We start from the raw sequence: 27,224 nt of genomic DNA, 5'->3' as shown, positions 1-27,224 counted from the left end.
GGGGGGGGGGGGGGCGCACCTGTCTGGAGCACAGCCTGGCCCATCCCCAGCCAGGAAGAACCTGGTGCAGCTCTGGCCCCAGCCTACCCCACATGTAGATCCAGGGGCACCCCCACCCCATGCGCTCCTGGGGAGTGTGCAGCAGTGGGAGCCACCTCCCTCTACACATCTCCTGGACGAGCTGCTTGCAGCTCCACCCCACGCTCTATTCCAGCTGTGCAGCCATTGCCCCTGCCCCAGCCTCACTCCCTCCCTCACTGTGGGGGCCTCAATCTGCACCCCCCTCCACCCCTTAAAAACAAAACAAAAAATATAAAGGGGTACATGAGCTGAAACTTTGAGACAGAAGGGGTACACTTGTTAAAAATGATTGAAAACCCCTGTCATAGATTTTAATTCTTAGAAACTGAACAATAAGCAGTATTTAAGATAAAATCCTGGCCCCATTCAAGACAAATGGAATTCAAGAGGGGCAGGATTTTACTCATAGTATATTCATGTTTATTTATATACATACCAGGCAACATATACTAATATTGAACTCTGTCTGGCATATCCTTCAGTTTATACAAAAACAGGGTATTATATATAGAATTCTCTTGTACACGTAAATCCATGCAACTTTTTCCCAAACTGGGAAGGATGCTAAGAAAATGAAATGACTTTGGAATCATAATTCAAGGTGTCTTTACACGTGCTCTGCAGTTGGGGAGGGGTGCTTTAATTAAAGCAGCTCTAATTAAAGTGCCCGCAGTGCCTCATGTGTACAGTGTTCCTGTGCTTCAAAATGATGGCGGGGACGCTAACTAAAGCTTGTCAAATAAGAGTCAGTTAAAGCACTCCCGCTGCCATTTTGAAGCGCAGGACACCAAATACATGTGACATCGAGGCCAGTGGAGTGAGGCTACTGGATTAATCGAGTCTGCTCCAATGCATTCTAATTAGAACATGTCAGAGTAGGCACCAGGCACGTGTATAGGCATCCTCAGATTCTAAGGTGACAAACATGATCATACGTAGGCTGAAAAGAATACCTACTAAATAAGACCAACGTTAAATTACACAAACTTACCGGCGGTACACTAGTGTGCATGTCTTCTGTGAAGGGAGCTGCAAGTGTTTTTGGCTAAGAGAAAAGATGTTTAGTTATATTGTTATGAATTTCAAAGGTTTCTAATAAATCACATACACCTTTACAAATGCTAAGCATGTATCCATTGGAAGACACTTGGATATAAAGTAATGAAGATTTTGGTTTGACAACTACAGATATATTGCTGCATTCACTTTTGCACTTCAGGGGAACTACAAAGGGGAACTTACACTTGAGATAGCAACAGACTGATCATATATATTGCTGAATGCCCCCAGTACAACCCAGTAGGGGTCACCCAGAACCACAGCCACAACCATAACATTCTATGGTCATTATTCTCGCATGGAAATCTGCTGCTCTTCTAGGTTTCCCAAGGACACTCCCAAATGCATTTTTAGGGTGGCACTGGTAGCAGCCGTATGACATTTTTAGTTATCAAGGACCCTGATTTAGAGTTTGTTTGATCTTATTAGGTACCAATACTTTCCATACATCTTCTACTCATTAATCTCCACGTGCTTTGCAAACACTCTTAATTCATCTCCCATAACCCTTGTGCAGTGATCAAATATTGTTCTAGAAAAAGCCCAGGAAGAGACTGGATCCTACTTCCATCTCATCACCACCATGATGTAAGCTCTATTAGCAGACTGTACAAGGACAACCACCCAGGTTCCCAGAGATTATAGCAGTCAGGGCCTCAAACCTTCAGTTTGCAAGGTCCTGACAAGAACCTGTCTCTCTCAAAATCAGCATGCTGGGCATCTAAACAGACCCTGTTAACTTTTCTGCTATTCACTTTTCTCTAACGCAGACAACTCTCCCTATACATTGTATCTTGCCAAACTCCTGTTCTTCATCCCCATCTTATCCCCACTCTCTTTTCTTTCCCATTCTTAGCAATTCTTTCCCATTACCTGCTCCCTTTTTCCTCACTTTTCCATTTCCAAGGCTTTTATTCCTTAAGGTGCCCACCCAACAGGAAAAAAAAAATTTAATTTAAGGGGCAATGTGAAATAATAAAATGCAACGGTAGGAAGAGTTAACAATCACTGCCCAAAGGAAATAGATGTAGCAGTGCTAAACAAAATGGTTTGAGAAAAGGAGAAAGGCAACAATAAATAAGCAAAGTTTTCAAAGTGGGGCAAAAATTAGGGTTAAATATAAAGAATAATATGATCACATTTATATTACATATTTAAATGAATACCAAAAGACATGAACATAAAAAAAAATGACTATAAAGCCACAGTAAATAATTAATATTAAACCACTGCAACTAGATAAGGATTTTGTAACAGGATGCTGGGAATTGCAATGGGCCCTAACACACATATAGTTTTAAATATATGAGGTTATCAAGGCATGTGTCAGTTGTCACCTTTATCATTTTGATTATAGGCGACATTCCCCTACTTTACCCAGTTCATCTTTTTTTTTTCTTTTTTGGTCTGTAAGCACTATTTGGCAGAGGCTGTCTCATCAAAAACTTTTGTACAGCACCAAGGACTTTTTGGGTGCTTCCACAATATAAATAATAGTTTTCTAGACGGAAAAACTGGAACACACAGTGTTAAATGCTTTTCAGGTTGACCACCAAAATCTTATCAGAGCTTAAAGTAGCTTAAACTTTTCTTATAGTTCATACAAAACAGACAAATGATCTATTTGAAATCTCTTTGGCTTGTAAAGTAATGTATTTTCTGTTTCTTTTCTTCCTTCATTTTTTCCACATTTCCAACAATATAGAAAGAAAATACTGCTTTTGCAAGATGATTATGATTTTAGGTGTGAAGTATACAGAAGGAACATCTGAAATCCTAAAAATAAAGATAATATTTTGATAATCACCTTGGTAACAAAACAAAAGGAAAAGAAATGCAGAACGTATGACACTGTTGGCAGAATTCTTGAAACAAGAGCCTCATTATAATCTAACACTAATTAGACCGGTGTGACTTGAGTGGTTTCAGTAGAATTATTCTTGATTTATTTTGGTGCAAGATCAATATCAGCATCAGAATGTGTTATGATTACTCACATTCATGCTAGAGGATCAATTTGGGGATCCCATTGTACTAGGTACTGTACAAAAAAGGGGCAAGGATACTGCAAACACACGTCCTTAATTTTATCATAGCAAGCAGTCCTATTTCAACGGGGTTACTCACAAAAGGAAAGTACATGTATACATGATTCATGATTGCAACCTTGGTACTAGAGGTGGACGTGACCCCTGTCAGGGTATTTTGTATTCTGAGGTGATAACAAGAGATAAAGATTAATTCCAAGGGAAAACCACATGCTTTTCAACATGCACCTATGCATGTCTGCAGGTTTCAACTCACAACCATAATATGGGGGAAATGGAGTAAGCTTTTAGATGGAATAGAACGTGGAACATTTCAGGATGCTAGTGAAGGGCCATCTTCCCCTCAGAGCAAACCATATAACACAGTGAGGCTCAAACTTTTTCCCTGGAGGGATAGATGGGCAGTGCCTGGTTTGACTACAGGCCAGACGGTGATTCTGATCCAACACCCAGGGCTAGTGTGGGGTGGGGGGCAGCCTGGCCTGAGCCTGGCCCTGCAGGGGGAACAGGGGCTTCACCCAGGAAATAATTCTAACCCCAGTTCAGGAAAATACTCAAGTACCTGCTTAAGTCCATCCCTAGTAGTTAGGACAGCATGTAAGCACATGCTTAAAGTCTAGCATGTGCTTACTGCTATCTTGAATTGAGGCCACTGTCACTTCTCTCAACTTTTCTGGCATGGGAATCAGCAGCCTGAAACAGAACAACAACATGATTTGGGATTTTCCATTTCCTACTCTTAATTTTAATGAATTGAAACTATTCAAGTGCAAGAGGGAGAGTAAGAACTGGGATGATATAGTTGGGGATGGTCCTGCTTTGAGCAGGGGGTTAGATTAAATGACCTCTTGAGGTCCCTTTCAACCCTAATTTTCTATGACTCTATGAACTTGAAGGCCTCATTAGCATCTTGCTGACTGAATGAGGAAGACTTGTCAGTTAAACACGTTAAATGAATTGGCTGTGTTAATTTACTTTTGCAGACAAGTATGAGCGAGAAAAAGCAATGGACAAAACGTAGACTTAGTAGAGTCTAATGACAGTGGAGCAAGGTGAGACAATGAGAAAGTTACAGAGCACACAGAATTCCTGAATACATTAAAGGGACACTGGGGTTATTTTAATTCAACATGTAGATTTGATGAAGAAAAAGTTACATAGAACCCAAGAGCAACATGTTTAAATGTTCCCCTATAGAATTAGTGCAACACTATTCTATTGGCTTAGGAACAGTATATGAAGTCAGCTGTGAGAAGGATGTACAACTACAGTGTAGTATTTAAATTAACTATTTGTGCCTTACTCAAGTTATCATTTTCATTACAAGGGTGATGCCTGAAAGACCGGCAATCTTTTACCTCTGGGAAGAAAGTTCTAAGAGCAAAATGTTTGTAGTCAAGGAAGGGAACAGTTCCAAAACTATCCACCACATCTGACATATCCATCTGCAGTTCAGCAAATCCTGAAATAACAACACCCCCCCCACACAGAGCATTAGTTCTGATAAGCAGAATTTTATCTATGTAATTACAGCTTTCAATCTGACCTTAAAAATATGTTCTTAAAAACTTTTCTAAGGCTTGATGCATTATTTTTCTAGCTAAATCTCTCAGAGTTGGAAAATGTTGATTAGGTGTATTTATTTTACTTCTAGTTTTGCCAAAACAAATTATTATTATAAGCAAGGCAAATCTACATGTGCAATTAATTCACCTGAATAAACTCCAGCACAGTTCACACCAGTTTATTGCTCCTTGGCACCATGTTTGACTACGCGCCAAGGACCACAGTATGTTGAGCTGGGTCACAGCAGCCCCAGCTGGCAGCCTGCCAGCCTGAGGCTGCTCCAACCCAGCTCAGCATGCTGCAGAGGGGCTGGCTAGAGCATGAGGGTGCTTCAGTTCAGGGCTAGCTGCCAGGTAGCCTCTGCACTGAAGCACCCTTGTGCCCCGGTCAGCCCCATCAGCATCTACATGTGCACTGTGGTAGGGTGAACTACGCTATAGGATAGTACTTGTGTTTACTCTGCCCTAATAGCACCACACGTGTAGATGGTGATGTTGTACTGTGCAGGTAATTAGCCAACTCCGCAGTAAATGTCTTGTGAAGGCACGCCTTCAGTGTTATTAGCTTCTAGTGCTAACTGTTACTGCAGTGCATAATACCATTGTAAAGCGTCTCTGACTGTCATAATGCAAAAAAAAAAAAAGTCTATATATGTTTTTGGAGTTTGTGCAACATAAAACATTTGTACAGTGCAAGTCTCTCCATGATGCTTCCAGTGCAGAGAACATACACTGATTAAAAAAAGGCTGTGCAGACCTACCCTCACGTATTTCTTTCCGAAGCTCACATTCCAGCAGTTCAAGTTGTTCACTCAGTTTATGGGTTAACTCTTTGGATTTACGTCTAGTTACTATGAATGCCACTAAAAAAAAAACATATTCAATATTAAGTATAGTAAGATGCAGAATATATACTGATGCACTCATTTTCATTTCATTGTAAGAGGCTGAAAAAAGATTATCTATAGAACCATTCTTTTGCATTGTCACTATTATTATTTGTATTGTTGTAGCACCCACAGAGCCCCAGACATCACAACCTGAGATGACACTGTGCTAGGCACTACTAATAAGACTCACTCCTTCTATTTAGTTTTTGCAATTATCAGTCCAATTTTCTTTTAACACATAACATACTCTGTTATGAATGATGAGCATGCTAAGATGCAGGCTCTGACAGACAGTGGACAAGAGTCTTAAACTTGCTTTGATTTAACAAGAGAGCATTATTTTGCGCAAGAAAATGAATTTACGGATGTTTTACTTATCTAAAACCTGTTTCAAGAGCAGGTTTCTGAAAGGCTGATGTGCATTGCACGTATTAAGAACCCCAAACAATGGAAGAGCCAATAAGCACTCCTCTTACTACAATATAAGGTACATTAAAATGTGACAGAATCAAAAAGCTTAAGTGTGGAAGAGAAAATACTTCTGGCCTTCAAACCAACTATAAACTACAAATCCATGGATCTTCTAATGAGACTGATCACAAACACTGCTGACAAATGATGAGGCAGGACCACTTGTTCCTGGGGAACACAGAAGGATTGCTTGACAACTGGAACGGATCAAATTATGTTGCAGAAATGTAGTTCCTAGATCTTGCCTGACTAAATGGTGGTGGATGCTCTGGAGAAGCAGACTGGTAAGACAAGCTTTTATAACAGTCTGTCACCTATGAAGTTGGATATTACTATCAGAGTAAAGGTTGAGTTCCCAACTGAACCCAGGGAAAATATTAGACTTCTGGTGACTATCCTGCATTATACCTCCTCCTTTCCCACACTCACTATCTCATTCAGCAAGTCCAAAATTAAAAACATGTAATTGTACTTACCTACAATTACAGCCAGGAGTAAGACAGGGAGCAAAATAAGCACATACAAATACATGTGTGATGATTTTGCTTTGACTTCATGGTTTAAGTTTCCTAATTTGACCTAGTAGAAAAATATATAATTGTATGAGTAGAATGCAAACACTGTATGCCATGTTTGTAGAAAACAATATTCATTGGATAAAGCAATGACTCAAGGCCCTTAGCTATAATAATCAGTGAGAAGGGAGCAGAAATATAAAAAAGTGCAAACAAACCGATCCAGACTTAATGCATTTGATGCTAAACCAAAGGAAGAAAACAGTGCTAGGAAAAACATGCAAAAGGAGCAAATTCTCCCATCATTCTTACTTCAAACAAGTCGCATCAAAAAGGATACAGTGCAGTGGAGCTCAACTTCTTGGACCCACCGACTGAATAAGTGGCACAGGGCCAGCACAAGGGGTGGGCCCTGTGCACTCAAATCCTGCTGTATGCCACCTGGCTCAGGCCCTGGGCACCCAGACCCCATCTTACACCTCCTGGATCCAGCCCCATGTGACTAGATCCCACCTTGCATCAGTCAGATGGGGCCTCATGCCTCCTGGATTGAGCCCTGTGTTGTCTGGGCCTCATGCACCCAGATTGGGTCCTGTGCTGCCCTGGCCCCATATGCCTGATCTAGCTTGTAGGGCTATGCTATCTTCCCACAGGGCTCCCATGGGTCCAGAAATTTGACAGCTGGGAAGCAGCAATTAACACTGCCACTCCGCCACCACTGCCAAATCTTTAGACCTGTGGGGAGCCCTGTGGGCCAGAAGACGTGGCTCCGTGAGCTGGATCTGGCCCACAGGCAAGGGTTGAGCACTAGGACTGTGTGAAATTTTGCTGGGTGTTTCTTTTCAAAGCTGTTTCAATGTGTTTTGAGTTCAAAACAGTGAAATCGAAATGAAACAAAAGGCTTCAAAACAGCTTCAAAACAAAACAAGGGCACTCAAAATGTTTCAAAAGTTTTGAAATGTTTCAAGTTTCGAAGCTGGGCTTTCTTGGCTTCAATGATGGCCCCAGGCGGCAGCAGCAGCAGCAGCAGCAGCAGCAGCAGCCTGCTCTCATCTGGTGCACATATCTGGGAGCCTGCACCCCCGGGAGGGCTGCAGGGCTGTGCCAGACTCCTCTGGGGGTGCAAGCCCCCAGATCTGCACCCCAGATGAGAGGAGGCTGCCGCTGCCATCTGAGACTGGTGCTGGGTGCGGGCTGTTACTATCACCGGAGAAGACTGCTGCTGTCTCCTATCCCAAGCGGCAGCGGCTGTGGCTGCGGTAGCCGCCTCTCATCCAACGTGCAGATCCAGGGGCTCGCACCCCCAGGAGGAGTCCAGCACTTCCTGGCACCCCCCTGCAGGTGTGAGCCTCCAGATCTGTGCCCTGGATGAGAGGAGGCTACCGCTGCTACCTGAGACCAATGCTGGGTGTGGGCTGCACCCAGACGGCAGCCTCCTCATCTAGTGCACAAATCCAGGGGCTTGCAACCTCAGGAGGAGTCCAGCACAGCCCAGCAGCCCTCCTGGGGGTGCAACCCTCCCAGATCTGCATGCAGGGTGAAAGGAGGGTGCCTCTGCCACCTGGGACCAGCGGTGGTTGCAGCCTGCGCCCTGTGTCAGGGAAGATTGCTGCATCCTCCTTATCTGGGCACAGTTCTGGGGGCTCGTACCCCTGGGAGTGCTGTGGAGCTGTGCCAGACTCCTCGCAAGAGTGCAAGCCCCCGGATCTGTGTGCCAGATGAGAAGAGGCTGCTGTCCAAGGAGGCAGCAGCAATCTTCTCCAGTGCTGGGTGCAGGCTGTGCCCAGTGCTGGTCCTTGGCGGCAGCCTCCTCTCATCCGGCGCACAGATCCGGGGGTCTGCACTCCCAGGAGGAGTCTGGCACAGCTCCGCAGCCCTCCCACGATTGCAGGCCCCTGGATCTCCTTGAAACCTGGCAGGCTTCATGCCCTCAGAAGGGGCTACCATCCCTGCAGTTTTCATCCAAATCAGGGAAAAAATGACCAAGTTTTAGGCATTTTCATGATTCCCTGTTATAGCCTACGGGTGAAATGTTGAAATGCATCAAAACAGTGAAACAGTTTCAATGAAATGGGACAGTGCTTCAAAACAAAATGAAGTGATGAAATGAAACACTGTCCCTTCAAAATGGCGAAACGGACATCGAAACGAAATGACGGTGTTTCACACAACCCTACTGAGCACCCCGATACTGTGGACACAAAAGCAGAATCTGGTCTCAAACTAACCAAATATCCTGAATTTATGAGGATTATTGGGGGGGGGAAGGCATTTTCAAAATTAATAAAGCCAAGTTTTCACAGTCCAGGACTGTTCTTTGCACTCATCAATGACATCCCAGTAAGCAGAAAAGCAATGTAAGGCTCAAGTGAACAACAAGGAAAACAACATTTCTGGTAGAAGCCTTGCACTGCAGTCAAATCTTTCTCCTCTTTGCAGATGTTCAAATCTTGTATACCAGGTAGTGAACTGCATATCAAGTTGTAACCGGATATACAACATCCACAACTAGGGCTGTTGGACAGATGAACAGTGAGGAATTATTGTGAAGGCATCAAAATACTAGTCTGCTAAGCTGAGGTATTTACCACATATAATTAGAGTAAGAGAAACTTTGTAACAAAGGATAATTAAAAGGGACTGTGAAGACACAGAAGTAAAGAGTAGCCAAGATTACAAGCAGACCTGTGGAAAAAATACACTTTCACGGAGAACAGGAAAACCAATGAGTGCATGGAACAGAAATGACCTTGGGATAATTGAAAGATACACTGTCAAGGCTGGAATTACTTTAAGTCACAGCATGGAAGGCAGAGTTTCTCTCAATCACTTGCCTATCACAGGGCAGATAAATGGTTCCAAGTGTACATACAATGCTGATTACACACATGTAATCAAATCAAAGGAAAAACTACACTCTTAAACAATGGTTCTCAAAACTTTTTTTTGGCAACGTAGCCCTTTTTAAGACTGTTTAAACAATGTACCCTGTGATTCTCTGTTATGGGAAACAAAAAAAAAGCAGTGCTTTGGGCAGAATCCCATTTGACTTTGTGCACCCAAACAGCAGTTACCCAGCCACATAACTGCTATTTTTGGCACTTATGTACCATTTGTGACCCTGCTCCACACGCAGCACGGAAGTGCAACGGGCATATATAGCAGGCTGAGCACTGGCCAGGAAGGCATGCAGCCTAGGCTGGATGAGCGCAGGTCATGGAATTCTACCCGGCAAAAACTTGCAATTAGCAAGCTTTAAACACCAGAAAAGGAGGTGGCATCTCCTTGGTTTGAGCCCAACAGTCAAGTGGTAAGGCACTTGACCCAGAAGTGGAAGACCCAAGTTCTTAGCTCCCCTCATCCAGAGCAGGTTTGAACCTACAACTCTCTAAACTTCCCAGCATAATGCTCCAACCAGCATTCCATGAAGCTGGTCCCTGGGCAGCCAAGAGGGAGATATATGGAGCCAGAAGAAAGGGCAGAGTGGGTAGAATGCAGCCAGGAGCTAGAGCTGAAGCCCCGCATACTGGTGCACAAGCTGCTGGGCTGAAGCTTCCTCCCTACCTGGAGTGGTGCAGCAGGGGCAGGAGGAGCCACCACTGGAGGTGAGGGGAGCTGAGTAGTACCTGCGCAGCTGCAGCTGCACTGGGAGCAGCCCTACTGGTAAGCGGTGCATGCTGGCCAGGACCAGGGCTGGCGGACATGGGCAGGAGCACAGCACTGACTGCCCCGGGCAGGGTTTGGCCCCATGCAAAGCATTGCAGGGTCAGCCATGGGCTGGATCCAATCAGTTCCACCAGGGGAAATGCCTTGTTGGACCTGGACCTGGTCCTGCCTACAGGCGATGACCTGGTGAGGGGACTATGGGTACTCAACCACCTGGGCGATAGCAATCGTCACCCACTGGAATTTACCATCCAGCGCAGGGTGTCAAAGGCCTGCAGCAAGGCAGCACCCCTGGACTTCAGAAGGGCGGATTTCAATGAGGTAAGAAGACTAGTCAGGGAGGCATTGAGGTCCTGAAGGGGAGGGGAGTTGGGTGTCCAAGAAGAGTGGTCATTCCTTTAGGAGACTATCCTCCAAGCCCAAAGTGTGATAATCCCCACATGGATCAAAGAAGGCAGGAGTGCTCAAAAGCCCCCATAGCTCACCAAAAGCATCCACGAATGCCTCAAAGCCAAAAAGGAGGCGTACACCCAATAGAAGGGAGGGGCCATCACCAAGGAGGATTATATTTCCTTGGCTCGAGATTGTAAGGGGCCTATTAGGAAGGTTAAGGCAGAGATGGAACTGGGACTAGCGACCCAGATCAAAGATAACAAGAAGTCCTTTTTTAAATACACAGGGGGTAAAAAGAAGGTGCCAAATACTGTGGGGCATCTGCAGGACATGCTTGATAATCTGGTGGTAGCACCAGATGACAAAGGTAATCTCTTTAACAGATCCTTTGCTTCCATTTTACTGAGCAGGGACAGGGACATCCCCCCACTGGGATTCCGGATGGACCCAGGGGAGGTGAAGCCAGGACCAGGGTCAGTGAGAACCTAGTCCAGGAACTTCTGGAGGGACTAGATGTGTTCAGATCAGCAGGTCCTGCCAATCTCCACCCCAGAATGCTTAGGGAACTGGCAGAGGTCATTGCAGGACCCCTGGCATGGCTTTACGAGCACTCATGGTGCTCTGGTGAGGTGCCTGACAACTGGAAAAGGGCCAATGTGGTCCCTATTTTCAAAAAAATGGAGGAAGACCCAGTAAATTATAGGCCCGTTAGTCTTACCTTGGTCCTGAGGAAGCTTTTTGAAAAAATTATCCAGAAGCACATCTGCAAGGGGCCAGCAGGGGAGTTTATGCTTAGGGGCAATCAACATGGGTTCATTAGAGGCAGGTCCTGTCACACCAACTTGGTGGCCTTCTATGACCAGGTCACAAAAGCCTTGGACGCAGGTGTTGCAGTGGATGTAGTCTTCCTGGACTTTAGGAAGGCCTTCGACACTCTCTCTCACCCCATCCTCATTAAAAAATTAGGCGTCTGTGGTGTCAATGCCCACACAGTCAGATGGGTCACAAATTGGCTGGAGAGCTGCACCCAGAGAGTGGTGGTGGATGGGTCATTTTCGACCTGGAGAGATGTGGGCAGTGGGGTTCCCCAGGGCTCGGTCCTCGGGCCTGCACTGTTCAACATCTTCATCGACGATTTGGACAAGCGGGTGAAAAGTACCTTGTTCAAATTCGCAGGTGATGCTAAGATGCGGGAAGAAGTGAGCATGCTAGAGGAGATGGACAGGCTACAACTAGATCTTGACAGGTTACAGAGGTGGGAGGATGAGAATAGGATGGGTTTCTATGCAGACAAGTGCAAGGTGCTGCACCCAGGGAGGAAGAACCAGCAGCATACCTACAGGCCGGGGAACTCCCTTCTCGTCAGTGCAGAGGCAGAGAAGAATCTTGGAATCACTATTGATTCCAAGATGAACTTGGGCTGCCCATGTGGGGACGCAGTCAGTAGGGCTAACCGCACCTTGTCACGCATCCGCAGATGCATCACGAGCAGGACCAAGGAGGTGATCCTCCCCCTCTATGAGACATCGGTCAGGCCACAGCTGGAATACTGCATCCAGTTCTGGGTGCCCCACTTCAAGAGGGATGTGGACAGCATTGAGAGGGTCCAGAGAAGGGCCACTCACATGATTGGGGGCAGCAGGGCAGGACCTACAAGGAGAGGCTACAGGACCTGAACCTGTTCAGTCTCCACAAAAGAAGACTGAGAGGGGATCTGGTGGCTGTCTATAAACTTGCCAAGGGTGACCTACAGGCAATGGGAGAGTCCCTGTTCCCCAGAGCACTACCGGGGTAATGAGGAATAATGGTCACAAGCTGGCAGAGAGTAGATTCAGGCTAGATATCAGGAGGCACTACTTCACTGTCAGGGCAGCTAGGGCCTGGAACCAACTTCCAAGGGAACTGGTGCTTGCCCCTACCCTAGGAGTCTTCAAAAGGAGGCTAGACAGCCACCTACTTGGGTTACTTGACCCCAGCATCCTTTCCTGCCCATAGCAGACTAGATGATCTGCTTAGGCCCTTTCTGACCCTATCAACTATGAAACTACGAAGTGGCCCATGCACCCCATGTGCCAGATCCAATCAGTTGGCAGGCTGGATCCAGCCCACAGGGCATATTTTGCCCCCGCCCCCCTTCCTCAAGCTAGAGATAATATGGATCAGTGTGAAAATGTTCTGCCAGAAGGAAACAGACGCTGGGTTGATAGCCTGGAGATCCCTATGGGGCAGAAACTTTCCCCACAGTACTGTCCTTTATCCCTTTGAGCTAATGACTAAATACAAAGTGCATTGGCTCACCTTCAAGAGGAAGTCTACAGAGGGCTTCAGTAGTACCTGACCTATGGCCTGGTGGTTAGAGCACTATGCCAGAAAGCTAGAGGGAAAAGTTAAAAATCTCTAAATAAGCAGGGCCTAAAATGTGGGTCTCTTGCTTCCTGGACTGGCTAAAACAGGGGAGGGCCTGCTCTCCTCCTCACCAGGCTGGAGTTTCAGGACCTACATGTGTACCAGCACAGCCTACTGACCATGTACAGTAGCTGCGTGAAGGGAATAGCAATTCAAACTGTGTGTAAATGATAAAAATAGCGATCAAGTGCCTGGGTACCTGCCACTTGGGGATAAAAAATAAAACAGGATTCCAGCTTTTCTGTCACCTCAATAGCACTGGCACCTCTCCAGTAATCTATTACCCTTGACAGCTGTGATATTTGAAGAACCTGAAAGGATGAGCAGAAAGACATACACACACTGTGAAGCCCTCCAAAAATGGTTGAAATGTTCCAAAAACAACCATGGAAGAAACAACAACTAATTGAAAGTGCTACAAAATTACTATTCAAAAGTTACAGTGCTGTTAGAGTGATTATTGGAGTGAAGAATGCATTGCATTCAAAAGCTACCTTTATTCCAACTATGCCATTGATCTAATAAAAGATACCACCACCCCATCCCACGCCCCAATGCATGCCTATTCAAAAGTTACTGTTAGGGGTACCCACTTTACAGAGCATGACAGTGTGTCCAACAGTGCTCCACAGGGGCTAGACAACAGGAATCCTTATGTGTACCCTTCTGCCTCAGGTCTCACGGTTCCAGTGGGTGGGGAGGAGGGGGCATGGCCATTCTCAGCCATCTCTGGATGTGGACAGCCATGCAAGGAATTTTTCTCATCAGCTCTGGGGCTGAAGATAACAGTTCCTTGCACCCCTCTCTACCTGCCCTGCTCTTCTAGCCCGATGTATGGAAACAACAAACAAAGCAACCCCTGTTGCATCCCCTGATGGAGAACACCACACCATTGCATGCAGTCATAATGATTTTCAAACACTTGGACCAAAGGGTGGATCAGGGGGACTGTACATCTCTCTGCAGCTGATGTGCTCCTTTTCCGAAATGCTTAAATGCAGCAGCATTGGAAACTATTCAGAAGTTGCATCTGTCCATCACCTAATAGGTAGTACAGAGTGGTTCCCACTTTTTTTTTTTCTTGTCCCCCCTCTATTTCCACTTCCATTCCTTCCTGCATAATTGTAGCAAGACACTTCAACAGCTCTGCCACCAGCAACACTGAGAGCAACTCCACGAAGTTGTACTACTTCTCCTATGCCTTGTAGTCAACAGCATTACTTCAATTTTATATCACTGCAACAGAAATGAGAATCTGGCATAATTTCTCTCTCCCCCATGAATGGTGACTGCATTGTAAAATTTCACATCATCACTTTATTTATACAGCAGACCTGTTAAGGTGGCATTTAGTTCTGTTATCCATGCTAACATATTTACTCTGAACTGGCCTTGCTCCACATCATATATTTGTGAATCCAACGCAATTTTGCTTTTACCTCTATTCCTGTGCACAAATCTTTTGTTTTCTCTCTTGTCCTAGTCCCCCTGGTCCACACAAGTGGAGTGCAAGATTTCATAGACATTTGAGCTGGAAGGGACCCCGGAGGATCGAGTCCAACCCCCTGCCCCAGGGGCAGGAAGTCATCAGGGATCATAGGATCCCAGTAAGATAAGCATCCAAATGTGTCTTGAAGGCATTCAAAGTGGGTAACTGAATCGTCTCCGGCGCCAGTCTATTCCAAACCTTGGGGGCTCAGACAGTAAAGAAGTTCCTTCTTATGTCCAGCCTGAATCAGTTGTGGCGGAGTTTGTGACCATTTGATCTTGTCATACCTTGGGGCACTCTGGTGAAGAGACGTTCCCCCAGATCTTGATGAGCACCCCTGATAAACTTATAGGTGGCCATCAGATCACCCCTGAGCCTGTGCTCTTCCAGGCTGAAGAGTCCCATGGCTCTAAGCCTCCCATCATAAGGTCTGTTTTCCTGACCTCTGATCACGTGCATGACTCCCCTCTGCACCCTCTCAAGCCTCTCCACATCATTTTTGAATTGTAGAGCCCAAAACCAGACACAGTATACTCCAGTTGCGGCCTCACCAAGGCCGAGTACAACAGGAGAATGACGTCCCAGGATTTGCTTGAGAAGCATCTATGGATGCAAGCCAGAGTTTTGCTTGCTTGATTGCTGCACCATCACATTGAAGGCTCATGTTCATCTTGTAGTCAATCATGACCCCCAAGTCCCTTTCATCCATAGTGCTAACCAGTGTAGCACTGCCGAGCCTATAAGCATGCTGCAGGTTTTTCCTCCCAGGGTGGAGAACCTTGCATTTTTCGGTGTTGAACACCATCAGGTTCTCATCCACCCATTTCATGAGCCTGTCAAGATCTGCCTGGATCACCCTCCTGTCCTCAGGTGTGGTTGCTTTACCCCAGAGTTTGGCGTCATGGGCAAACTTGGCCAGTCTGCTTCTGACACCAATGTCCACATCATTGATGAAGATGTTAAATAGTATAGGCCCTAGGACAAAGCCTTGAGGGACCCCGCTGGTGACTGCGCACCAAGACGATTGACTTCCGTCAACCACCACCCTCTGGGTCTGACCACGGAGCCAAATCCCCAGTCAGCAGATTGTGGTGAGGTCGAGGCCCCAGCTAGCCAGTTTAGCCAAGAAGTGATCATGTGATACCAGACTGAAGGCTTTTTTTAAAGTTGAGGTATATGACGTCGATCTCTTCCCCCTTGTCCAGGTGATAGGTCACCTGGTCATAAAAAGAAATGAGATTGCCATCAGCTAGTCTGTTAAGGATGGTCTCCTTGATAATCTTTTCCAAGACCTTCCCCAAGATAGAGGTCAGGCTGATGGGCCTGTAGCTTGCCAGATCTACTTTCCTCCCTTTCTTGAAGATAGGCACCACATTGGCCCTCTTCCAATCTCCAGACACTTCACCAGAGCGCCAAGAGCTCTTAAAAGATCCATGCCAGGGGCTGAGCTATGATGCTTGCCAGTTTCTTGAGTACCCTTGGGTGTAACCCATCAGGGTCAGCTGACTTGAAGGTGTCCAGCCTGTCAAGGTGTTCCTTCACAAAGTCAGCTTTGATGGAGGGCAAGGAATCTCCCACACACAGGCCTCCCTGTCCCACAGAGGACAGGGGCATCCCATGGGATGGTGAAAAACTGATGCAAAGTACCCATTTAGCAAGTTCGCTTTTTCCTGGGCATCGGTTGTCAGTTGCCCCATCTGGCAAGGGTTGGGCAAAGGTGAATGGGAGGGCAGAAACCTCTTCCCTATCACACTACAGCAGTAGATCCACTCCATCACTTCCACACTTCCTCCAGGGACAAAGGGTATTTCTGAAGGTTATGTCTACACTGCAGTCAGAAGTGATCTGCCCAAGTTAGGTTTAAATGAGTCAGCTCAGGCACCAAGAGCAGTCTAGCTGCAGGAGCCCAGAGTTCAGGGCAGGATGCAAACTTCAGGTCAGGAAGCTTAAAACATTATGTATAATTTCATTTGTAAACTATATTCATGATCATCTGTTTCTTATCAACATAAAAAAAATGAGCAATATCAAAATCACTGAAAAAGGAAGTTTTACTTACGTAAATTTTCACTGTAGAAAAATCAATTTTGTCTTGACTTTCCCTTTTGCCTTTGCACAGAACAGTACTGCGTTTCGGGTTTTTGGTAATATTTTGAACACTGAAATGTATGGTTCTCAAATGTGAACCACTCTCATACTGGAGAAAAACTTCAATCTCATTTTTGGAAATGTCTAAGTTGTCATTTTCTTTCTGGAAATTAAAAATGAAAAACAGATACAAAACCTGGCAAAATTTAACACTATCATATGTGAAAAGTAAGCGTATATTTACTGGTTTGTTTGTTTTTTTAAACTTACATATAACTTTAACTCCAGATGAGGGTCCATCTCAGTTTGCAGTTGGTAGCTAATGAATACAGGATCAGGATGATATTGCAACTTAATACATGGTTTGTGGACATTTTCCACTTTTAAGAGCACATCGACAATTTTACTTGCTTTTGCATGGCTAACTGCTGGTGCTAGAAAATGACACCAAGTAGTATTTTCAGGGTAACTTGAGACCTAGAAAACCAACAAGAAAACTGTGACCCTGATGAAGTACTCCAAGGCACCCAAAGTCATTTGAAATCTTGCTGTTATCACACAGGCTTCTGCTAAGCCTTTTTTTTAAGAATCTTTGTACTCTGTTATTAAAAGCTTCTGTCTTAGAGGCCTTTGCTCTTTTAAGCATCAGCCACACTAACTGCCACAAACTGTTTTGACACTGCATCTACACTGAAGAGGCAGAGGGCTGGTACAACATGAAGCTTTTCAAGATATATGGGGAGAGGCTGAGACTCTTTACAGCTGAAAGAGGAGACTGGAGAATTGTGCAGGGAAATTGACTATTTTAAGCCTGCTGTGTGTAAAGCCAGGCATATAATTGTATTCAGACAAGTAGCTATGTTTGATTCAATGGGACTCCTCAGATTAAGAGTATGCTTAAGTGTTTGAACAATGGGGCCTTCAACCTTAAGAATGAAACATGTCTCTTTAAAAACACATATTTTGTTACTGCAAAGACAGTTAAGACTTACATTCAGATGTGATCTCTGTTCATCTGAAATAACCACACCATCTGCTACATTAACATTTCTACCAAACAAAGTTATTTTGCGACCACCACTGTAAAAAAAAAAAAAAGTAAAAATAAAAAGTGAAGAGATGATGTCAGGGATTTCCTATGAGTGCATCTTGTTCTTGCTGTTTATGTTTGCAATTTTTATTAAAGAATTAACAATGAATGTACAACAATTTGCCTTGGTACAGCAGAGAAAATAAAAAGTTGCATGTCAAGGTAATTTGCATGCCAGATTCTCTAGTTATACAATGATATTCTAAAAGTATTTAAGTGTAAAATAGTTTACAACATCAGTGAAAATCTTGTTTGCTAATGTCAACCACAACTAGTGTAATAATTTGCAGATGCATATTCCTTGTTAGCTTGTTCATATATTTTCCTCCATTCAAATACTAACCGGATGTGCTCACTAAGGGCTAGATTATGAGCTAAAGCTTGCTTGTCCTTAACAGGAACTGGAGGGGCTCAGCTCTATCACAGGGAACAGAAAGGAAAACCAGCAGTTTAACTAAAATAAATTGGAGGGAAAAATCAAAATATACTTGAATATGTTTATACTACCTGCCACTTATAGATAAGATTCAACTCTAGCTCTGTGGTTTATTTTTCATTTACTATTAAGGACTGTTAAATAAACAGGAGTTTTGTAATTTAGCACAAATACAGAATAAAGTATTCATCTTTGCACAGTAAACTATTTCAGTTCATTGGGTTAAAATTCATTCCTGGCACATGAAGGGTTACAACAGATTTATTAGGTTAGAAGCCTAGTTGGTGAACATGAATGGAGCTTTTTCAAAGTCAGTGCAGCTACCTCAAAGCCAGTCAAATTAATATCACCTCAGTGGACTGAATTTTAATCAAAAATATAAAATGTAAAAGTATGCAAAAATTACCTGGCCCAGGAGCTGTTTGGTCTAATATTAATACATGATGGTAGTGAGACATAGTATAGCGTCACTGGTGATGAGCACTTACGCTCAGCAGTGCTTATGCAAACTCTCTTGGCTTCTTTGCGTCCCGGAGGGAGAGAGAATATCATGTGTGTGTCGTTTAACACCTTGCCAACACTGATGCTGGAGAAAGAAAATAATATTTGGACTTACAGCAGTTTACGTGGCACAGAAAAGCTCAGCCTGACTCTAGAGCTACACATGGCTGTTAAGAGACACAAGTGAACCTCCTGTGGGAGTCCCGAGTCTGATCAGAGCTTCCATGTAATAAAGGGCCATCTGCCTTGTGCAAACAGACTGACATCAGTATCATCTCTCCCTGTTACTAAAGGCAGCCCACAAGGTGAAAAAAGGAAAGGGGGAGCGAAGGGGTAAAAGGACTCTTTGAACAATCATGAAGGGGTCCAAACAAGTCTGTAGATGAAACTGTTAAGAACCACACAATAATCAGAGGATACATCCAGACATTTCCTCATGGCCACATGGTTAAAATACATCATGTAGTGACAGATTTTCACTGCAAAATTACTATGAGTCTTCTGTGCCACTGAAGCGGCTCATCAGCTCTTCAAGATGGAGCATCTTTCACTCTAGAACAACGTACTAACTCACAAAATTTACCCCCCTCGCCCATTACTCATATCTGTAAATAGTGACTCACCCAGGGGCCACCCACTTTGTCCCCTTCATCCTCCCAAGAACCCCCAAAACAGGTGGAGTTCTGGAACATAACAGGGGTGCATGGGGCAGGTCAAAACATTTTGTTTAGAGAGAAACTTAAGGGTCAGTGTTGTGTGCATAATTTTCACTATGCTAAATGAAATTAGACACTTGTGTCAGTCTGACTCACATTTTTCGTTTACAGCCACCAGGCCCAGTCAACACCACCTTCAAATCTGGTGCTTGTGTGAAGTTTCTTCCTTCAATGATCACTTCACCTTTCCCTAATGTTGATATTGATGAAGGTTTTATGGAATTAATGTGGATATACTATTGGAAAGAAAACAAAACCTGGTGAGAAATAAGTCTCTAAAAAACAACTCTCAGGTACTGCATTTAAAATATTTAAAAAATGCATCTTTCCTGCTTACTGTAACATGCCTGAATTAAATCCTGAGGTGAGTAACCATAATTCCTTTTCAAGTCAATTATTTTAGCAACTCTTTATGTTTGTAATTCTTTTGGAAGAATTCTTAACAGGAAGCAAAATCTAACATATTGAAAAATACTCATTACAGTTTAAAAAGCAGGTTTAGAAACAACACAAGGCAGAACAAAACCTATAATAACTATAACTGAAAGGGATCAGAGAAATAGCCAGAAAAGTTGTAACTAGGTAGAATTGGAAAGACAAGGGAAGAGAAATTACTCAGTTCACTGGAAACTCTTTATGAAACCATATATAGACTTACAGGTACTATGAAGTCAAATGTTGAAGGTACAGAATATCTTATATAGAATAATAATAATTATATATTTCCTAGTCATACATAAGACTTTACTGCCAGTAAATACTGGTTCAGGAATAAAACCTAAAAATCACACTATTTTTCAAACAATTTATTTTTGTGTCCAAAAAGTAAAATTTTTGAGCAAAAGTAAAAGGGAAAATATTTTCTCTATTTTTTAAATTTACTTTCTTGGTGCTTTAGGCCATGCGTAGACAAAATGAGACGTGTGTGTACATGACACTTCAAAGCGGGCTAAATGCTTTTGCACTGCTTTAATGGTGTTGGCGTTTGCACACCTTGGCAGTGTATTGCGCATTAATTCCAGCCGCTGTAGGGAATTTGGTGGTGTAATGTGCCTTAAGTGACTTGGAGCGTGGCAAACTAAAACTCCTTTGAGTTTCAGCCTGCCTGTCTGAGCTGCACAGGGGCCGCGTGCTTCCCTCCATGGCTGCGGTAACCCCCGGGACCACCCAAGCTGGGTGCCTGCAGGCGGGTGCCCCGGGGGGGGCACCGCTGCTGCAGAGGGAAGCACCAACTCCCCCCACAGTCCAGGGACTGCTCCATCCACTAGCAGCTCACCCCCCCTCTCCACTGGTGAGGCAGGTAAGTCAGTGGGGTGTATGCACGATACGGGGGTTTAGTCAGCCCTAAATTGATGCGGTATTTTTTAAAACCCACTACTTCAATTTAGGACTATTTCATCTACACAGGTTAGTCACTTTCACTGTTTTCCCTATGTTATAATCAGTTAGTCAGTTTCCTCTCTCTACCTTTTCAGCAAAAGCAGAGGTGACAAAAACATATTTTAAACTAGGAAAATGTGAGTCTAAAACCACAAACTAGCTGGGGCCTTCAAAATGTAAATGATTTTTAACTCCTTCCCTTTTTAAAGCTGACTACATGGCATTTATAAAATAACCCTTTTAAAGCTTAGAGCCTTGTGATTATCGTAACTTTTCAGGAGCCAGTTGACATAGACCTACTCTCCCCATTAAGAGTTTGGCTCAACCTGGCTGTATAATCACTGAGCATGGTTCTCAGGTACTGTTCCTACATTTTGGGGATCTTTGGAGGATAATGGGAGAACTTTGGTGTTTTAGCCATTTTTGTGCTTCCCGTTTTCTGGGTCTTTCCAGAAGTCTGGCTTCTGGAGTAAGTCAGAAGAAAGCCTGGGCTGCTCTGACTCATAGGCTGGAGACAGATATTACAAATAAACTGGTTTAAGTGATCAGAAATTGGTTTAAACCTGTAACAGAACAGACATTCAGTGCATATAAACCAGCTTAAGAAGGACTGAAACTGGTTTGAGATAAAACTGGTTAATGTAGTACCAGATTTAACTGATTTGGGTCAAACTGATTTATGCAATGTCTGTCCTGGTTTAAGTTCAACCAAACCCCTTCCTGGTTTAAGTTCAACCAGACTCCCCCAGCATCCCAGATGCTTTGCAACTTTGAGCAGCGCTCTGCTTTCTGCTCCAGCCCATCAGGGCTGGCCCCTCCTCTCAGCTGCCTGGGTGGAGCTCCAGCAGAGACTGCAGGTACAGCAACGTCTTCTTGGCTTCCTCCTACTCCCCTCACCACTCCCTGCTCAAGCAGGGATTCCCCCCTCCCCTCTGCCTTACACAGACATCTCTTAGCATTAGCTAGAATACTATATGCTGGCTAGTCTGTGCTGTGGAAGACAAGACAAGGCAGACAGCACAGTTTTGGCTTAGGGTTTTTTGGAGCTAATCCAGAGGTAGCTGGTAACATCCCTCTGATCCTTCCTTGGAGAAAGTTATTTAAGAAGAGCTTGAACTAATGAGAGAGACTTTTGTTGTCTGATGGGCTGATAAATGCTAACAACTCCCCGTGTAATTCACTGCTGTGTAAGTAAATACTGTGTACCCCCTTGCTGGTTGGGAAATGGGAGGGAACCCCTCCCTAATCAGAGGGTCCTGAGGGCCTGGCCATGCCTCCCCTCAGCTGAGCACTCTGGAAGGGAGGGAGGGCTGCTCTAGTGTCCCTGGCTTCTACCTTGAGCCACTGCAGGCATGTGCCTGTATTTCTTCAGTCCAGAGGACTGTGCAATTACAAACTGGCTCAGCCTAGCCAGGTTAGACTAACCTGCAAAGATTAAATCAATTCAGGCTCAGGTTTTTTGAATGTCTGTCCCTAGCCATACTCTGAACCCTTATGCCCACTCAAAGACCTGAAAAGCATAGAATAAACATAGTGCAATATATACTGGCTACATCCCCAACATACCATCAATCCACCCTCTTCATTATGGACTGAGAACAGAGTTTGTGCAGAACCCTTATGCCAGCTCCAAATGAGTTAAAAACTGTCGCTTCACAAGCCTATCCCATTAAGAACTCATTCAGGGTAATATAAGGGGATTTGCATAAGGGCTTATCTACAAGACACCTGGCCCTATAGGCCAGATTAATAATACAGGGCTCCCTGTGTTCCAGATCCAGAGTGCAGAGCTGTGACATCTGCTCTGTGGAGCTGCCCATGGAGACAAATTTGACAGTGGGACAAGTGACAACTGCATTGTGCCTCCTGATGCTGCAGCAGCTGCTGCTCATCTGACCAACAAATTTCCAGTCTACAGGCAACCCCATAAGTCGAGTGACACAGGCCATATCTTTGACACCACCTCATCTACATGGTAGTGTAATAAACTAGGGTAGGAACTTGTAGTGTAGTAGCTACTCCACATCATCTTCTCATGAGGACATTCCTAGTGCACACTTAGAACAAGGTAGCTCACTCCACTCTGAAAGTGGAGTAAGCTACTACACTCCATCTTCAGTTATCCAAATCCCCATGGAAAGTGGATGGTGTAAAGCTGTTTGGACAAATGAATTCATTTGGAAAAGGATTAGGGATACAGAAATGTACTAAAAAAGTTTAAAAAGGAAAAGCATATACTACCAACAGCTACAAATTACAGTACTGTATCAAGCTTGAAAGTACTTGTGAGAAATAAAGCCTGGAAGAGAACAAATTCCTATATAATACCAACAACTACAAGTTAGTACGAAAAATGTTGTCATTCAGATTACCAAGGGTTCAGATAACTGAGGATATACTATATATACAAAGGAACACACCTTGGTGCACACCAGGAATTGCCAGGGACAGAGTTAGGGAGAAGCTTTATTTCCCTGTATAGCTATGTAACAGTTTTCTAGCCACATACCTACCATTTTTGCCATTTATGCACAGGTAGGGAATCTACTGTGGACAGATAAGCACACATGCATAGACTATAGGCTATAAATACTGCCTGTGCAGGCATGTGGTACACCCACTGTGGATACATACCAATGTCTATGTCATGAAAACATAACTGGCCAGAAACCCATAACTAACAAGCGTTAGCTAAAGGAAGAGACTTTTTCCCATGCTTCATTACCAATAGCTACGTAGCTAAATCACTCACCTAGGAAGTTTCAAGTGATAGGTTCTAATCCCCCAACCTCTGTGACCACAGGGGATTTGAATCTGTTCATCACTAACATTTTAGCACAATGCTCAAAACCTCATGCCACAAGTTAGGCATTATATGTTGTTTATTTTACTGCTCCTTTTGAAGGTGGCTCCCTGGGCTAAGAGCAGGGCATAGAATTGTATCCACACATTGACAACCTGGGGTACAGTGGTTTGTGCCCCAGGCTGAGAACTTAGAGAAACACAGGTTCAAGTCCCTACTAGGTTAAGAGGGGCTTAGGATCCCAGTCTTCAGTTTCCCAGGTTGAGCCTAAGTCACTCGATTTTGGAGCTAAAATACTCCTGCTCTTTCTGGGGCTCATGTGTGCATGTAGCAGCATAGCTGTCTGGCCAATTAAGTCTATGACCACACACTTGTGTGTCAACACTGCAGAGTAACAGAATTTAAAACTGTGCATAAGTGCCAAAAATACCAGGTTCTTGGCTAGAAAACTGACATTTAGGTGCACAGCCAGGGAAACAGAATTCCACTCTTACTGCAGATTAGCTTGTGCCCTGTCAATTCATATTCTACCTTCCTGCACTCCAGCTTCCCTGTGGGAACAAGCGCCAAGTGGAAATCAACTCCCCTTAGAAAGTGAATTTGCTCCAGATGTCCAAGTATGACTAATCTATAAGAAAAGTGAGTATAAGTTCCACAGGGGTTGTGTCTACATGTGCATTAATTCCACAGAAAGCTTATTGGGCAGTAAAATACTCCCAACAGGAGGAGTTCAGGGCAGGGATACTCCTGCCCTGTTCTCCTGCCATAAGGCAGCCAGGGGGAGCTCTAAGCTCCCCCAGGTGCCAGCCTTAGGCTGGCATGGGACACCAGGATAGGGCCCGGGCTCCAGAAGGGTGAGGGGCAGCTGTTTTCCAGCCCCAGGGCAGAGGGCTGGGAAAGTGTTCCCACCCCTGCCCCAATCAGTAAACAGTTGTGGGGGAGGGGGCACTTTTCCAACCCCCTGCTCCAATCAGCCCATGGGACAGCTGGCAGCAAGCCACTAGCTGGGCAGTTCTTGGCCAGCCTCTGGCTCAAGATGGAAGCAACAGCTCACCAGTCCCAGAGCTGCTCAGCTCCCCACTCCTGTGGGAAGCCGGGAGACCTGCAGCACAGGAACAGCAGGGGACAAAGAGGGACCTGGGTCCCCACCCTGATTGGCTTCTAACTCCTGGTCAACATCTACATGAGCCCTACTGTGCAGTTAGTTTAGTACCCGTATTTACAGGTACTACTTAACTGTGCAGTAGACTAATTTACTGCACAGTAGCTGTTGTGCATAGTTATATGGTTATGTTTTAATGTGCAGTAATTAATCTACTGCACAGTAAAACATCTTATGTAGGGAAAAGCAGCTAACAAACAGAAAATTAAAAAGAGAAATCATTACACAGGATAATGCTTAAAGTTTCATCGTTAAATCATACCTTCACCATACTATACGGCATTGGCTTCCTTACTTGAATACCAAATCACACTTAAAGCTGAAGTGTTAATATTCACTGCTCTCAACAGCGCTGGCTCAAGCAGCCTATGTAACTGTACGTGCCCACAATGCTTGTGTTGCTTAGTCACAAAGAGGGCATGAACTTCACCACTGAGACTCCCAACGACAGAAGAATGAGAGCGCTTTCTCAAGAGTTAGCCTAAAGGCCTAGGGCAACACACTTCCTCAATACCATCATTTACACATGCAAAATACACTTTTTCAATTCTGCAGCAGAAAAGAATCCCAGCAATAATGGGGAGGAAGAGAAGAGAACAGCAAAGTGATATTTTTAAATGTGAGCATTTGTAAGGTTCTCAGATACCATGGAGATAAGTGCACTATAAATACGTCAAGAAAGATGCAAAGAGAAGATGACTGCTGCTTCAGCAGCAGGGCTTGGAAATATGGGGACAGATCCTCAGCTACTGTAAATCTATAAGTCAGCAGTTTCTCTAGCTTCAGTGGCCACAACAATTTACACGCACAGGTGATCTGACCCACTGTGCTTTAAAAGGCATAATACTTTACCGGTGCTGAGACAAGTATCCTGGCTTTTGCTCCACCTTTGGAGGTGTATACAGCATTGCTCAATATAGCACAGCTGGACAATGGGTTGCAGGGAGAGACAGGTCCCTCCCTTCAGCCCACTGGTTACATGCCTCACACAGCAGCAATAAAACAAGATGCTAGACCTCAATGAAAGGAAAATAGGATTTTGGATACCATTTAAAATGTTCTGAATGACTCAATCAATTCTGTATAAAAAAATCTGCCATCCCGTTGCTTTTAGTACTTTAACAGCTCTGTCCGTCACTATGTCTCCAAGATAAGGCATATGGAAGAAAGCCATCTTTCAAACAATTCCAACTGTTTACCAATTCCAAATTAATGCACTTGGAATCAAAGCAGGGGAGTTTGCTCTGTTATTTCTACAACAATAATGCCTTATGCACACACCAGGTCCAGAATGTTCCTATTTGTAAGTGCATAACCCATTCTTCTTTTTGAAAATCAAAACGATCTTGTCATTTTGCTCAAATACTTCTTCATAAAGCTCAGCAGCTGGATGTAGAGCTTGATGGGTAAAGAACTGTGCAGTTCTATTGAGACATGTCGAGAGAAGAATACTGTATTTCCCTTAAGTATCTATTTATAGCAGCTATGCTATATCTCATAGAAAATGAAAAAGTAAAAAGTGTAGGCAGAGGCTTTCTATGTCCCTATTATTCATCCATCAAATCACTCTTAAATACTCATTTCTGCAATAGCACTTAGATATAATCATCAAACCACTGATGACTAGGTTGAGTAACAGTAGCTGACTCTAGTTACTTAATTTCATAGGAAAAAAAAGGCTTCTTCAGCATGCCTGGGAGAGAAAGGATTGGCTGGTGTTAAGACACTGGCTTAGGACTTAGAAGGTCTAAGATCAGTTGTTGGCTCTGGTGCACACACCCTGGGTGACCTTGGACAAGGAACTCTTGGTCTTCTGGAGCTTCAGTTCTCCATCTGTAAAGCCAGGTGAAAATATTTCCTATCTACTTGGTCTATAAGATGTCCAAAACAAGGGTTTTCCTTTCCTGTCCCTATTGACTTACTACAATAAATTTTGACTCCTGGTTTGTGCACCTCATCCCCACCCCACCCCCAGCCTCAGGTTGCCCTGACTTCCTGTTCCCTTCTTCCTGCTCCATGCTGCTTCTGCTGCCTACAGCCTCAGGGTGCCACGCCCTTTCCTCAGGTTGGAGCTGGAGCCACAGCAGCTGGCTGCCCCCCCTCTCCTCCCCCACCGCTTTGTGCTTGATTGTAAGGCAAGAGGCTTTCCCTCCATGTCAAATGGGGGAGGGTGGAAAAAACCTCATGTTCTAAGCAAGTAAATACAGTAATTTTTTATTAAACTTGTTCTCCCTCTAAGCTTCCTCTATGTTGCATGATTTTTCTCCTGAGCATTTCGTGCATCAGTCAAATCAATCTTGATATGTTAGCCAACCTCTCAAATCCATGTAATAGCTTTTATTTTGGAAGCAATATAGGCTGGCATATTCTTTTGTTTCTGTTAGATGACAGACGTCCTGAAAAATGTGACTACGTTTCTTCACATCTAAGTGAAGAAGACACATGAATTTGCTCAAAAAAAAAAA

General features: G+C 44.3%; 1 protein-coding gene across 1 annotated transcript in view; it reads right to left on the bottom strand.

Annotated features, from left to right (window-relative positions):
* Positions 1-27,224, bottom strand: part of PLXNC1 (plexin C1) — a gene marked incomplete at its 5' end in the record, with an annotated part of 102,759 nt that overhangs the window by 40,755 nt on the left and 34,780 nt on the right. The window contains 9 exons of the mRNA XM_019515795.1: positions 1,073-1,126; positions 4,547-4,650; positions 5,515-5,616; positions 6,591-6,693; positions 16,643-16,834; positions 16,942-17,148; positions 17,664-17,751; positions 18,604-18,783; positions 19,511-19,650. Coding sequence (XP_019371340.1) covers positions 1,073-1,126; positions 4,547-4,650; positions 5,515-5,616; positions 6,591-6,693; positions 16,643-16,834; positions 16,942-17,148; positions 17,664-17,751; positions 18,604-18,783; positions 19,511-19,650 — 1,170 coding nt within the window. The remainder of the gene's footprint in view (positions 1-1,072; positions 1,127-4,546; positions 4,651-5,514; positions 5,617-6,590; positions 6,694-16,642; positions 16,835-16,941; positions 17,149-17,663; positions 17,752-18,603; positions 18,784-19,510; positions 19,651-27,224) is intronic.

Source organism: Gavialis gangeticus, unplaced genomic scaffold, assembly GCF_001723915.1.
Source record: "Gavialis gangeticus isolate Ggan-Ray unplaced genomic scaffold, GavGan_comp1, whole genome shotgun sequence".
Taxonomy (NCBI): Eukaryota; Metazoa; Chordata; order Crocodylia; family Gavialidae; genus Gavialis; species Gavialis gangeticus.
This window is presented reverse-complemented; position numbering and strand designations above follow the sequence as displayed.